The sequence below is a fragment of the Macaca thibetana genome, chromosome 6, assembly GCF_024542745.1.
Source record: "Macaca thibetana thibetana isolate TM-01 chromosome 6, ASM2454274v1, whole genome shotgun sequence".
Classification (NCBI taxonomy): Eukaryota; Metazoa; Chordata; class Mammalia; order Primates; family Cercopithecidae; genus Macaca; species Macaca thibetana.
In genome coordinates this window covers 48,642,088-48,655,659 of record NC_065583.1, presented here as the reverse complement: position 1 = coordinate 48,655,659, position 13,572 = coordinate 48,642,088, and the positions used below count along the sequence as shown (strand labels likewise).

At 46.6% G+C, this 13,572-nt stretch overlaps 2 protein-coding genes across 3 annotated transcripts in view; one reads left to right on the top strand and one right to left on the bottom strand.

Annotated features, from left to right (window-relative positions):
• Positions 1 to 13,572, bottom strand: part of ZCCHC10 (zinc finger CCHC-type containing 10) — a 399,316-nt gene that overhangs the window by 46,069 nt on the left and 339,675 nt on the right. The window lies entirely within an intron of this gene.
• The window catches only part of HSPA4 (heat shock protein family A (Hsp70) member 4), a 49,907-nt gene continuing 44,679 nt past the window's right edge, over positions 8,345 to 13,572 (top strand). Inside the window, exon 1 of one of the 2 annotated variants that reach the window (XM_050792786.1) lies at positions 8,345 to 9,538. In XM_050792786.1, coding sequence (XP_050648743.1) covers positions 9,432 to 9,538 — 107 coding nt within the window. In that variant the 5' untranslated portion in view covers positions 8,345 to 9,431. Of the gene's footprint in view, positions 9,573 to 13,572 lie in introns of both variants that reach the window. The other variant, XM_050792787.1, reaches the window with a different exon arrangement.

Genomic DNA, 13,572 nt, shown 5'->3' with positions numbered 1-13,572 from the left:
GGTACCCTGTATTCTATAGTTAGGCCATGGTATTTGGAATCCTAGTTTTTGATTCCATCTTATCTTCTCATGGTGTGTGTGGGTTTTTGTTATTTTTATTATTATTTTTGAGACGGAGTCTCACTCTGTCACCAGGCTGGAGTGCAGTAGCATGAATAGGGTTCACTGCAGCCTCCATCTACTGGGCTCGAGCAATCCTCCTGTCTCAGCTTCCAAAAGTGCTGGGATTATAGGCATGAGCCACCATGCCCAACCTCCTGGTGGTTTTGAATTAAAACAACATCCTGATTTGGCCTGTGGTAGGATCTCTAGAGGGATTCAATATGCTGCCACATAACTTTCCATTCCTTTAAAAGGGTTCTGTTATTAATGTTAAATTATTTTTGCCACTCTCCAAAAAAAGCCTACTCTAACTGGATTAGATAGTGCATAGTCGGCCCCTTCAGCAAAACGGTAAAGTTGGTAACGTTTGTCTGCCTTTGCCCCTTTGAGCCTTCCTTCTTGTGCTTGCATTACATGCTTTTTCCTAAACTCCTCTCATTTCTGTGGTTATCATTTGTCTTCATTCACATGGAGATCTCAGACTGTTACTTTGTCTCCTAACCTTGGAAAGGAATTTTACTTTGAGAGAGGATGCCCTTGGAAAGAACATGAGAGAGAAGCCCTAATGGAGATATTTCAGGTACTGTTCTAAACTACAAAAAGTTATTTTTAAATTTTATTTATTTATGTATTTATTTATTTACTTACTTATTGAGATGGAGTCTTGCTCTGTTGCCCAGGCTGGAGTGCAGTGGCACAATGTCGGCTCACTGCAACCTCTGCCTCAGCCTCCTGAGTAGGTGGGACTACAGGTGCGCACCACCATGCCTGGCTAATTATTTTGTATTTTTAGTGGAGACGGGGTTTCACGTTAGCCAGGCTGGTCTTGAACTCCTGACCTCAGGCAATCTGCCTGCCTCAGCCTCTCACAGTGTTGAGATTGCAGGCGTGAGCCACTGCGCCCAGCCGAAAGTAACCTTTTTAGTATAGGTAGGACGCTCATATACATAAAGAAGAGTTTATTAACTTAAATGATCACAGGGTCCCACAATAGACTGTCTGTAAGCTGAGGAGCAAGGGAAGCCAGTCCAAGTCCCAAAACTGAGGAACCTGGAGTACAATGTCGGAGGGCAGGAAGCATCCAGCACGGGAAAAAGATATAGGCTGGGAGGCGAGGCCCCTCTCCTCACTTCATGTTTGTTTGCTTCGTATTTGCTGGTGGCTGATTAGATGGTGCCTACCATCTAATCCCCAGCCTGCCCACCATCTAATTCCCTATCCCACTGACTTGAATATTAATCTTCTTAGGCAACACTCTCACAGACACACTCAGGATCAATATTGCACCCTTCAATCAAGTTGATGCTCAGTATTAACCATCACACTGATCCTTTATCAAATTCACACTCACCGAGGTGACTCACGCCTGTAATTCCAGCACTTTGGGAAGCTGAGGTGGGTGGATTACCTGAGGTCAGGGGTTTGAGACGAGCCTGGCCAAAATGGTGAAACCCAATTTTTATTAAAAATACAAACAAATTGGCCAGGCGCGGTGGCTCATGCCTTAATCCCAGCATTTTGGGAGGCCGAGGTGGGTGGATCACCAGGTCAGGAGATCGAGACCATCCTGGTTAACACGGTGAAACCCTGTCTCTACTAAAAAATACAAAAAATTTGCCAGGCGTGGTGGCAGGCACCTATAGTCCCAGCTACTAGGGAGGCTGAGGCAGGAGAATGGCATGAAGCCGGGAGACGGAACTTGCAGTGAGCCAAGATCGCGCCACTGGGCGCAACAGCCTGGGCGACAGAGCAAGACTCTGTCTCAAAAAATAATAAAAAAAACCAAAAACCAAAAACCAAACAAATTAGCTGGGTGTGGTGGTGAGCGCTTATAGTCCCAGCTACCTGGGAGGCTGAGGCAGGAGAATCGCTTGAACCCAGGAGGCGGAGGTTGCAGTAAGCTGAGATCGTGCCATTGCACTCAAGCCTGGGCAACAGAGTGAGACTCTTAAAAAAAAAAAAAAAAAAAAAAAGTTTTGTAAGTTGCAGGTATGAGATGGCAGCTGCTGTTACTGCAGTATAGTTCCCTGTAGGGGCCTATATACTCAGTGATAGGACAGGGACAGGCCAGGCCAGAGCAGAGCTAAGCAGGGAATCATGTTGGGCATCAGCATACTAGGCCAGTAGGCAGGACTTGGGGGTGGAGTTGGAACATTAGCTGCTAGAGGTGGAAAAAGACCTAGTCTGGGGCTAGGTGAGGAGTGTTGGAGCCAGTGAAAATGTGAGTCATGTCAGGAAAATCACTGATGATCAAGGGTCCTAGATGAAAGGGTTAACATTTCAGAATAATGTCAGCTTATGTGGCCCAGAGAAATCTGTGCAGAGTTCCCACAGCATTTAAAAGTTACAGAGGGAAAGGGCTGGGACTATTAATGACACTGCAAGCCACATACATTAAGTGAACCAACCTGAATAAGGACAAAAAAAAATAGGGCTTAAGAGAAAAGGCCGCTCGATTAGATCATAGTGCTGTTACATAAGCAGACAGTTTGATAGCCAGAGTGGAGTAAAGACCCTGGGATTTTAGCCAATTTGGAGTTAGAAGTGAACTGTGAGGCCGGGAGCGATGGCTCATGCCTGTAATCCCAGCACTTTGGGAGGCTGAGGCAGGCGGATCACGAGGTCAACCTCGTGAGGTCAATCCTGGCCAACATGGTGAAACCCCGTCTCTACTAAAAATACAAAAATTAGCTGGGCGTGGTAGCACGTGCCTGTAATCCCAGCTACTCAGGAGGCTGAGGCAGGAGAATCACTTGAACCAGGGAGTCGGAGGTTGCAGTGAGCCGAGATTGCACCACTGCACTCCAGCCTGGCAACACTGAGACTGCATCTTAAAAAAAAAAAAAAAAAAGAGAAGTGGACTGTGATGGTAGTTTTTGTATCAAGAGCATTATGGGCCTGGCATGGTGGCTCACGCCTGTAATTCCAGCACTTTGGGAGGCCAAGGTGGGAAGATCACTTGAGCACAGGAGTTCGAGTCCAGTCTGGGTGACAAAGAGAGACCCTATATATACAAATAATTAAAAAATTAGCTGGGTGTGGTGGCATGCACTGTGGCCTGAACTACCTAGGAGCCTGGGGCAGGAGGAGGGCCTGAGCCCGGGAGGTTGAAGTTGCAGTGTACCATGATCAAGCCATTGCGCTCCAGCCTGGGCAACAAAGTGAGACCCTGTGTCAAAAAAAAAAAAGCGTTATGCTTAGAAAAATGCTTGAGTGGCTGGGCGAGGTGGCTCAGGCCTGTAATCCCAGCACTTTGGAAGGCCCAGGTGGGTGGATCACTTGAGGTGAGGAGTTCGAGTCTAGCCTGGCCAAATAGTGAAACCCTGTCTCTACTAAAAATACAAAAATTGGCCAGGTGTGGTGGCTCACGTCTGTAATCCCAGCACTTTGGGAGGCCAAGGTGGGTGGATCACCTCAGGTCAGGAGTTTGAGACTAGCCTGACCAACAAGAGAAACCCTGTCTCTATTAAAAATACAAAATTAGTCAGGCGTGTTGGCGCATGCCTCTAATCCCAGCTACTCGGGAGGCTGAGGCAGGAGAATCACTTGAACCTGGGAGGTGGAGGTTGTGGTGAGCTGAGATTGTGCCATTGCACTCCAGCCTGGGCAGCAAGAGTGAAACTCCATCTCAAAACAAACAAACAAACATTAGCTGGGTGTGGTGGTGGGCACCTATAATCCCAGCTACCTGGAAGGCTGAGGCAGGAGAATCGCTTGAACCCAGGAGGTGGAGGTTGCAGTGAGCAGAGTTCTCGCCACTGCACTCCAGCCTGGGCAACAGAGTGAGACTCCATCTGAAAAAAAAAAAAAAAAAAAGAAAAATGCTTGAGTAAAAAAAGCAGAAGACTAAACTATGTTCTCCCAGTATTTTTAACCTGGTATTTCTTTCTTTTTCTTTTTTTTTTTGTTTGAGAAGTCGTCTTGTTCTGTTGCCTAGGCTGGAGAGCAGTGGCGCGATCTCGGCTCACTGCAGCCTCTGCCTCCCAGGTTCAAGCAATTCTTCTGCCTCAGCCTCCAGAGCAGCTGGGACTACAGGTGCACACTGTGACGCCCAGCTAATTTTTGTATTCTTACTAGAGATGGGGTTTCACCATGTTGGCCAGGATGGTCTTGATCTCTTGACCTCGTGATCTACCCTCCTCCGCCTCCCAAAGTGCTGGGATTACAGGTGTGAGCCACTGTGCCCAGCCATTAATCTGGTAGTGTTTTTTTTTTTTTTTTTTTTTTTGTGAGATGGAGCCTTGCTCTGTGGTTCGGGCTGGAGTGCAGTGGTGCGATCTCAGCTCACTGCAATCTCCCTATGTTCAAGTGATTCTCCTCCCTCTGCCTCCTGAGTTGCTGGGGCTATACGCATGTGCCACTGCGTCTGACAAATTTTTGTATTTCTGGTAGAGAAGGGGCTTCACTATATTGGTCAGGCTGGTCTTGAACTCCTGACCTCATGATCTGCCCGCCTTGGACCCGCAAAGTGCTGGGATTACAGGCGTGAGCCACTGCCCCCGAGCTCCCAGTATTTCTTATATTTATATTTTTATTTATGATTACACAAAGTTAAAGAGGTTTTCCACAGGACTTCTCGGAACCTTAAAAATGGTAATATTAACCTATCGATATCTCCTAGAACAAACGCTGTCCTGTGAAACACAGTTTGGGAGGCCGAGGTGGAAGAACTGCTTGAGGCCAGGAATTCAAGACCTGTCTGAGCAATGTAGCAAGACCCCCATCCATTTCCTTCTTTCTTTCTTTCCTTCCTTTTTTTTTTCTTCAGAGTCTCGCTCTGTCGCCCAGGCTGGAGTGCAGTGGTGCGATCTCGGCTCACCACAAGCTCTGCCTCCCGGGTTCATGCCATTCTCCTGCCTCAGCCTCCCACGTAGCGGGACTACAGACGCCCGCCACCACGCCTGGCTAACACTTACCTGATGGTCTCGATCTTCTGACCTTGTGATCTGCCCACTTCAGCCTCCCGAAGTGCTGGGATTAGAGGCGTAAGCCACCGCACCCGGCCTCTTTCTCTCTTTTCTTTCCTTCATTTTCTTTCTCTTTCCTCTTTTCTTTCTTCTTTCTCCCTTCCTTCCTCCCTCCCTCCTTCCCTTCCCCTTCCCTTTCTTTCTTTTCTCTCCCTCTCTCTCTCTAAGACGGAGTCTCTTTCTCTCGCCGAGGTTGGAGTGCTGTGGTACCATTTCAGCTCACTGCAACCTCTGCAACCTCCACCTCCCAGGCTCAAGCGGTTCTCCTGCCCCTGCCTCCCGAGTAGCTGGGATTACAAATGCGTGACATCAGGCCCAGCTAATTTTTGTATTTTTAGTAGAGAAGAGGTTTCACCATGTTGGCCAGGATGGTCTTGAACTCCCAACTTCAGGTGATCCACCCGCCTCAGCCTCCCAAAGTGCTGGGATTACAGGCGTGAGCCACTGCACCTGGCTACAAGATCCTCGTTTTTACAAAAAAATAAAAAAATGAGCTGCATGTGGCAGCACATGCCTGTAGTCCCAGTTACTCAGGAGGCTGAAGTGGGAGGACTGCTTGAGGCCAGGCTGCAGTGAGCTATGACCATGCCACTGCACTCCAGTCTGGGTGACAGAACATGATCATCTAAAAGAAAAATAAATTGAGAAGCAGTGTAGTTGTGAGAAAGTTGTGTGATCTTGAACAAGTTCCTTAACCTTATCAGGTCTATAAAATAGGAAAAATAACAACTACCTGATGGGTTTGCTATGTAAAGGAATTATGATATTGAAATCAGTAAAATGTCTGCCATAATGCTAGCATATGCTGTAGGAATGCCAGAGACATGGTAATTACATTATTGAGTTATTGGAGTTTTAGAGTTTAAGAAAGAGTTGTTGCTTTGACTATAGGCATTGATCCACTCACTGTAAGATCAGGGAGGTCAGAAAATCACCATTACCTGAGGAAGTAGTTTCCTTGTGAAGCAAAAAATTGCAGAAACTGCTCCAGAGTGTAGGGCAGGATTCCACTGGACACTTGGCAGGGAGAAATATGAGTCCCCAGTTGATGGAGAACCTTTTGTCTTTTGGTGGGCAGCCTATGAACACTGTATATCTAAAAACAAACACTTCCGGAATTGCTTAGGACTAAATTTAATCATATTTGAGAGTGGCATTTAACAACTTCCTGCTTCTAAAATACTTAAATACTTAAGATACTCTGCCAAGTGGAAAGAATTTGTCCTCCGATCACAGTGTCTCCAACATTAAATATTCTGGACACTTTGTTGGTTCACAATTGTGATTCTTGGAAACTTGCCACTTTAGATTCCTCAGGATTCTAAAATAACCTTTTCCTGACTTCATTTATTTAAATATCCCAGAATAATCTCTTGAGCTATAAGTTTGATGATCCAGGAAACTATTTATAGCAGGATGAGTACTCTCTGTGACTGATGGTAGTTATGTTTTATTTTGAGAAGGACAAATCATTAAAAAGATTGATAGGGCTGGTGGTATTTTAAACTGAAAGCAGAACCAAGGCAAACAAGGTAGTTGAGGTATGAAGTTGGAACACAATAAGATAGGGGTGTACTTTTCATCAATTTAGCTAAGACCTAGGGAGGTCTTCCAATAGACGGAAGGCAGAAACAGGCAGTAACACAGACAGTGATCTTTAGGTCCACTGGACAATTTAGCATAGGCAGCTCGGGCTGTTTGCTCAGTGATTAACAATTGAGATAAACAGATGGAGACAGGACTGTGTCATAATTAAGGTCAACAGTGTCCTTGGTATTACTGATACTGCCCCTAGGTAGGAGAAAAACAGACAGAGGAAGAAAGGTCAAGGTCAACGTAACTTAAAAAAACTTTAAAAAATTATGATTAAAATATACATAAAATTTACCATTTTCATCATTTTTAAATGTACAAATCAGTGTCACTGATCATGCACATTGTTATGCAACTACCACCAGCATCTATCTCCAGAACTTTCTCATCTTCCCAAACTGAAATTGTGTATCCCTTAAACTCTCCATTTCACTCTACTCGTGAAACCGCTTTTCTCTCTTTATGTAGTTGTCTATTGTAGGTGCCTGATACAAGTGGAATCACATTAAATTCTGAATATAAAATTAAAAAAATTTTAAAAAAATATTGATATTTTTGATTTGACTTTTCACTTAGCATATTTTCAAGGTTCATTAATGCTGTAGCATTTATCAGACTTTCATTCCTTTGTCTTTTCAAGGCTGTATAATGTACTGTTGCGTGTATACACTAAATTTAGAAAACTAATTAATCTGTCAATGGACATGTGGGTTGTTTCCTCCTTTTAGCTGCTGTGAATAAGCTACTATGAACACGGGTATACAACGTACAAATATGTCCCTGCTCTTGTTTTTCCAAAGGCTGCTCCTTGCTGCCTCCACTCTTTTTACTCCCAGTACCCTTTTACAGGTAGCACCTGGTACTTGTCTTTGAAGCAAAAACAGGTTTTAATTAGGCAAAATGTGAGAAATGTGTGGCCATTTGCAAGTTTTAATGGTAATCAACCCGGGTTTGGGGTTGCTCCTATAAAGTGAAGTACCTCCTGAGGTGGCAGGAAATGCAGGTATTTAAAGGGAAGGGCATACCAGGGCAATGTAATTTCTTCTTTGCTCATTCACTTTTAAAATGGCTGAAGGGCAGGTACTCTAGCCTTGAGACCTTCAACTCATGGTGTACCCTCCAGCAACAGAGAACTTCTTTTTAGTCCTTAAACTATGCTCTCTATTGCTAGTTTTTCAAACTTGAACACAGCCTTTTCCTTTTCTGGGAAGTTGTCCTAGTCTCCACCATTCTGTGCATATAGCACTTGCCGTTCTGTACTGGGGTCACCTTTACTTGTTTAGCCACCCTCATGATGGGGATGATCCTGGTTTTGTAGAAGTGAAACTTATATACCATTGGGGGGCCCTAAACAAAACAAATAATTAAAATGACAAATCCCAACACATTACTAGAGACTTGGAGATTCAGATCCTCCTTCTTAGATCTCTCTGGGTAACTTATTAGAAATGCTTACATAGATTTGCTTCCTAATCCCTGGGGCCCATGCTTTCTACAGTCTACAGTAACAGGACTGGAGAAAAACACCCGAAACTCTATGAACAAGAAATTGTCGATCCCACGGAAGCCACTGTAAAACCGAAGAGGAAAGATGGACCGAACCTGAACTAGTTACAATCTAAACCCCTCCTGGGATTACCCCTACCCAGTCCCCTCCCTCACCACACTCCTCTTATGAGGAACCTCTCCACAACTCTCAGCAACTACCTGTTCTCCCAGGAGGCCATGCAAGCGAAGGGTCCTGAAGCTTAAGATTTATTAGCTTCATATAAAGGTCTGAGCGGACCTTTCAGGCCAGGCAGCGTATCACTTGCCTATGTTCCTTGCATCCAGGTTAGGGCCTACCACAGGGCAGGTGCTTGGAATGTGCTGGGGATTAAAGGCTTAAATCCTGCGGGCCCCTCAATCTGATCTAAGGACACGAGTGGCTTAGAAAACGGCGCGACAAGGCTGAGCGAAAGAAAACAAGGTGGTGTGGCTGGGAGTGGGCTCCTTCCCTCCGCTGGTGAGGGTGTGATCTTAGACTCTTGACAGAACAGGACATAAGGGCCGCGTTCCAACGGCGGCCTTCTCCCCTACCGGGGATAAGAACAGAAAGCACCCTGTAGGATCTGCAGAACAGCTCGCGTCTCATTCCAGGCGCCCGACAAGATGGAATGCAAGACACCCCACTACCGGAAGTGTCTTTGAGAGAAAAAAAAAAACGGCGGAAGTAGGCCGCAGCGCTTCCTCAGTATAGTCCCTCAAGTCGGCTCGCCTACTTTCTACGGGAAAGGGAGGTCCTCCACATTTCCATGCAGCTGTGCAGCGCCGCGGGTTCCACGCGCAGGCTCGGTTGGCCAATTGCACCTCCCAGCCATCTTTTAGCCACCCAGTCCTTTCCCAGGTTCTCGAGCCAGGACGTGACGTATTCATACGTACGGGGGGCGGGACCTGAAGGGGAAAAGCGTTTGAGCCGGGATATCGCGAGAACATTCCGTTCTTTCGTAGTTCTCGTGCTGCGGCTCAGCTCTCGTCGCAACGAGATCTTTCGAGATCTTCTCCGCCCCCGCTACCGGCGCCTCCTCTGCGGCCACTGAGCCGGAGCCGGCCTGAGCAGCGGTCTCGGTTGCAGTCCCCACTGGAAGGACCTAGGCGCTCGCGTGGACGCCGCACGCCCCTCAGTAGCCTCGGCCCAAGAGGCCTGCTTTCCACGCGCTAGCCCCGCCGGGGTCCGTGTCCTGTCTCGGTGGCCGGACCCGGGCCCGAGCCCGAGCAGTAGCCAGCGCCATGTCGGTGGTGGGCATAGACCTGGGCTTCCAGAGCTGCTACGTCGCTGTGGCCCGCGCCGGCGGCATCGAGACTATCGCTAATGAGTATAGCGACCGCTGCACGCCGTAAGTGTGGGCCGGGCCGGCCGCGTGCACTGGGGTGAGGAGCTAATGCTTGTTCCAGTCTGGGACCCTCGCTGCTTGGGGAACGCGGGCCGAGGAGTCTCCTCCGTTCCAAGCCGAGGTCCCGGTGGGTCAGGGACCCCCACTGGGTACTAGGACACTAGGGGCCGCGACCCACTATGACCGTGGGTGTGTGCTAAGCGCGAGGCCTTTTCCCCGGTGACCAGCCGGCCTAAGGAAGGCTTCTGGCCGGTACGCGGACCAGCGGAGGGCACGGATAGGAACTGGAAGGACTGCAGGCGTAGGATGTAAACGGATCGCGGTCCTTTTCTGGAGGGCAGAGACCAGGCCCAGGTCGTACTGAGTCTTGTGAGTCCAACAGAGAGCTCAGAACTTTGCACACAGCAGGCGCTTAATAATAGTTGAATTGAACGGGTTCTGGGGCTTGCCAGCCTCGAGACCGTGGAGCGGTCAGCGTCCCACGTGAGTGGGGGCGGGGCAGCGCCCGGAAGAGAGCGAGCTGGAGCAGCCTCAGGCTCGGATTCCGGATGGACTCGGGATCTTGAGATTGGGGTGGCACGGATAGGAATTTAATAAAACCGGTGCCCTTACGGTAACTTTACAGTCGCTTTTGTTTTCCACATTATTTCGGGGTATTGTACTATATTGGGTCATCCTCTGTTTTGTGCGCGTTAACCCCTCAATAGGGTTGCACTTTCCTGATAATGCATTCTAATCAGCGTGTTGGCCACTAGTGGCTCAAGGGCCCTCGTTGACTTCTAGAACCCATGGTAAGTTTTGGGACCAGCACACACAGCTCTAAAAAATGGTGAGTCACTCAGGTCATTCATTGGTTACAGTAAAAGAGTCTGCCTTTCGAATACATGTAGATACATTTTAATCCATTGTCATGTTCTTAGACAAAACCTTGTAAGAAGTTCTGTATTTTCCATTCAGGGTCTCAATTTTTTTTTTTTTTTTTTTTTTGAGGCAGGGTCTTATTCTGGCTACAGGCTGGAGTGCAGTGGTGCGATCTTGGTTCACTGCAGCCTCGACCTCCCTGGCTCCTGGCTCAGGTGATTCTCCCACCTCAGCCTCCTGAGTAGCTGGCATTGCAGGCCTGTGCCACCATGCTAGGCTAATTTTCTGCATTTTTAGTAGAAATGGGGTTTCACTATGTTCACTCAGGCTGGTCTCGAATTCCTGGACTCAACCAGTCCTCCAGCCTCGGCCTTCCGGAGTGCTGGGATTACAGGCATGAACTGCCGCGCCCTGTTCAGGGGCTCAGTTGTTACTGATTGATTGATTGAGGTGGAGTCTCGCTCTGTCGCCCAGGCTGGAGTGCAGTGGCATGATCTTGGCTCACTACAACCTCGGCCTCGTGTTCATGCGATTCTCCTCCCTCAGCCTCCTGAGGAGCTGGGATTACAGGCTCGTGCCACCAAGCCCGGCTAAATTTTGTATTTTTAGTAGAGACAGGGTTTCGTTGAGTTGCCCAGGCTGGTCTTGAACTCCTGACCTCAAGTGATCCTCCTGCCTCGGCCTCCCAAAGTGCTAGGATTATAGGAGTGAGCCACGGTGCCCGGCCCCAGGGACTCAATTTTAAGGTCCATTATTTTCACCCTGAATTTTTGTCACATTTCTTTAGCAGGTTTCAGCCAAACTAGATTGTTCACAAGTCTCACATTTCCCTTCTGATTGTCAAATTTCTGCACCCTCCCCACCTCCTAACCCAGGTGCTTCCCCTGAAAACTCATCCCAGAAACCAAAACTGTAGTTTGCCGGCCCTTTGCTGAGTTTAGTCTTGTTAGCAGCTCTATTAAGGTGTCTTTTCTTTTTTTTTTTTTTTTTTTGAAAAGGAGTCTTGCTGCTCCCTAGGCTGGAGTGCAGTGGCGTAATCTCGGCTCACTGCAGCCTCTGCCTCCTGGGTTCAAGCGATTGTCCTGCCTCAGCGTCCCAAGTAGCTGGGATTACAGGTGTGCGCCACCACGCCTGGCTAGTTTTTGTCTTTTTTAGTAGAGAGGGAGTTTCACCATGTTGGCCAGAGTGGGCTTGAACTCTTGATCTCAAGTGATCCGCCTAGCTTGGCCTTACAAAGTGCTGGGATTACAGGAGTGAGCCACTGCACTCGGCACAGTTTTATTAAGGTTTAATTCATATACTATACAATTTACCCAGTTGAAGTGATCATTTTTAGTGTAGTCACAAAACAATGCAACCATTACTGTAATCAATTTTAGAACATTTTCATCACTCCCCCCAAAAGCCCTGTGCCCTTTAGCAGTCTATTTTCCCTATTTGTACTTTTTAACAATAGGTAGTCTAACTTGTATCTCCAGAGAAGTGTATCGTCCTCTTTTTTTAAGCATTAAAGTTTGTTTTTAAGCAATTTAGTATTTGAGAATATCTTTGGATCCGTGTTTTCTTGGGTCTGTAAAATGTCTCCCCCAAGGAACTGAAAAGGCTAAAGCGCTGAGTTAATGTATTTAGTGGCTTGGTCCTTTCCTGCCCTGTGATTGAACACACTTTAGCTCCAAAGGAGGCACAGGAAGAGAATCCCAAGTATTGGGAAGAACAGTGTTCCTATCCTTTCTTTTAGATTATTATCCCGTGCTTCTGTTTTTCTTTTAGAAAGACAGTAGCTGCAACAATTATACCATGAATTGTATTTGAAACTGAGTTGTTTCAAATAAAAAATTTGCCTCAAAGACATTGATGTATGACCCCATACACCATGAAATTGTGATAAGAAAATTCCATTTAAATACTTTAATTTTCCTTACATGTTTTCTTTATATTTTCTTTCCTAGTTTTCATTGACATACAGGCATGCCATACATTTCAAGTAATTTCTGAACTGTATGACTTTGATTCACTTTGATTACTCTGTTGGAGTCTTGGGCTAAATAGAAAATGGTAGCAGGAAGGTTGATTTATTTTTATTTTTTTGGTAGCGGTTATGGAGGAAGGGATTCGGAGCTCATACATACAAAAAGACTGCATGTTGTGGGTTTGTTTTAATGTGAGAGTGGAAATGAGATGCAAGTCTTAGAGGGTTTGCTATGGTGGAAGTACCTCGTTTTCAGATTGTCGATGTAACAATCTGGATTAGGTTTTTGAGGAGCCAGTGGAGTCTCATCCAGAAGAGACCCTTGATTTTCCACCCAATTTAGGCTTCCTTCATTTTATCAGATGTTGAGTGCCTCTGATGTGGTAGCCATTTTTCTAAGGACTGGAGGTACTGTCGTGAACAAATAAGATCATGTTATTATGGACATGGCTGGTGGATTAAACCAAATGCTAAACAAAAATATATAGTAATTAATGTGGTAAAGGGCAAGGTGGAAAAGTACAGAATACAGTGAGAGTATAGAATAAGCTGGTCTAATTTAAATTGGATGGAAGGATCTGGCATGATAGCTTATGACTATAATCCCAGCACTCTGGGAGGCTGAGGTAGGAGGATCGCTTGAGGTCAGGAGTTCGCAACCAGCTTGGCCAACATGGTGGAACCCTGTCTCTACTAAAAATACAAAAATTAGCCAGGTGTGGTGGCCGGCACCTTTGGTCCCAGGTACTCTGAAGGGTGAGGCAGGAGAATCGCTTGAACCTGGTAGGCAGAGGTTGCAGTGAGCCGAGATCATGCACTGCACTCCAACCTGGGTGACAGAGCGAGACTCTGTCTCAAAAATAAGTTGGATAGGAGGTGCTTTGAAAGAAATACCATTTGTGACCTGAGGATGAGTAGGATTTTACCTTGGAGGTCACAGATTTGAGGAAGTGTTGTTGCAGGCAGAAGGAACAGCAAGTGGGAAAGACCTGAACAGCAAGAGCTGCATGCTTGATATATTGAAGAGCAGCCACGACTCTTGCAGCTGCTTGAGAGAATGCTGTGAGATGAATCTGAGGAATTAGGCAGAGCCTTGTAAATAATAATAAGGATTTTTATCTAGGTGCGGTGGGAAGTGATCCAGTATTTATTTTTTGAGACAGAGTCTCGCTTTGTCACCTAGGTTGGAGTGCAATGTTGTGATGAT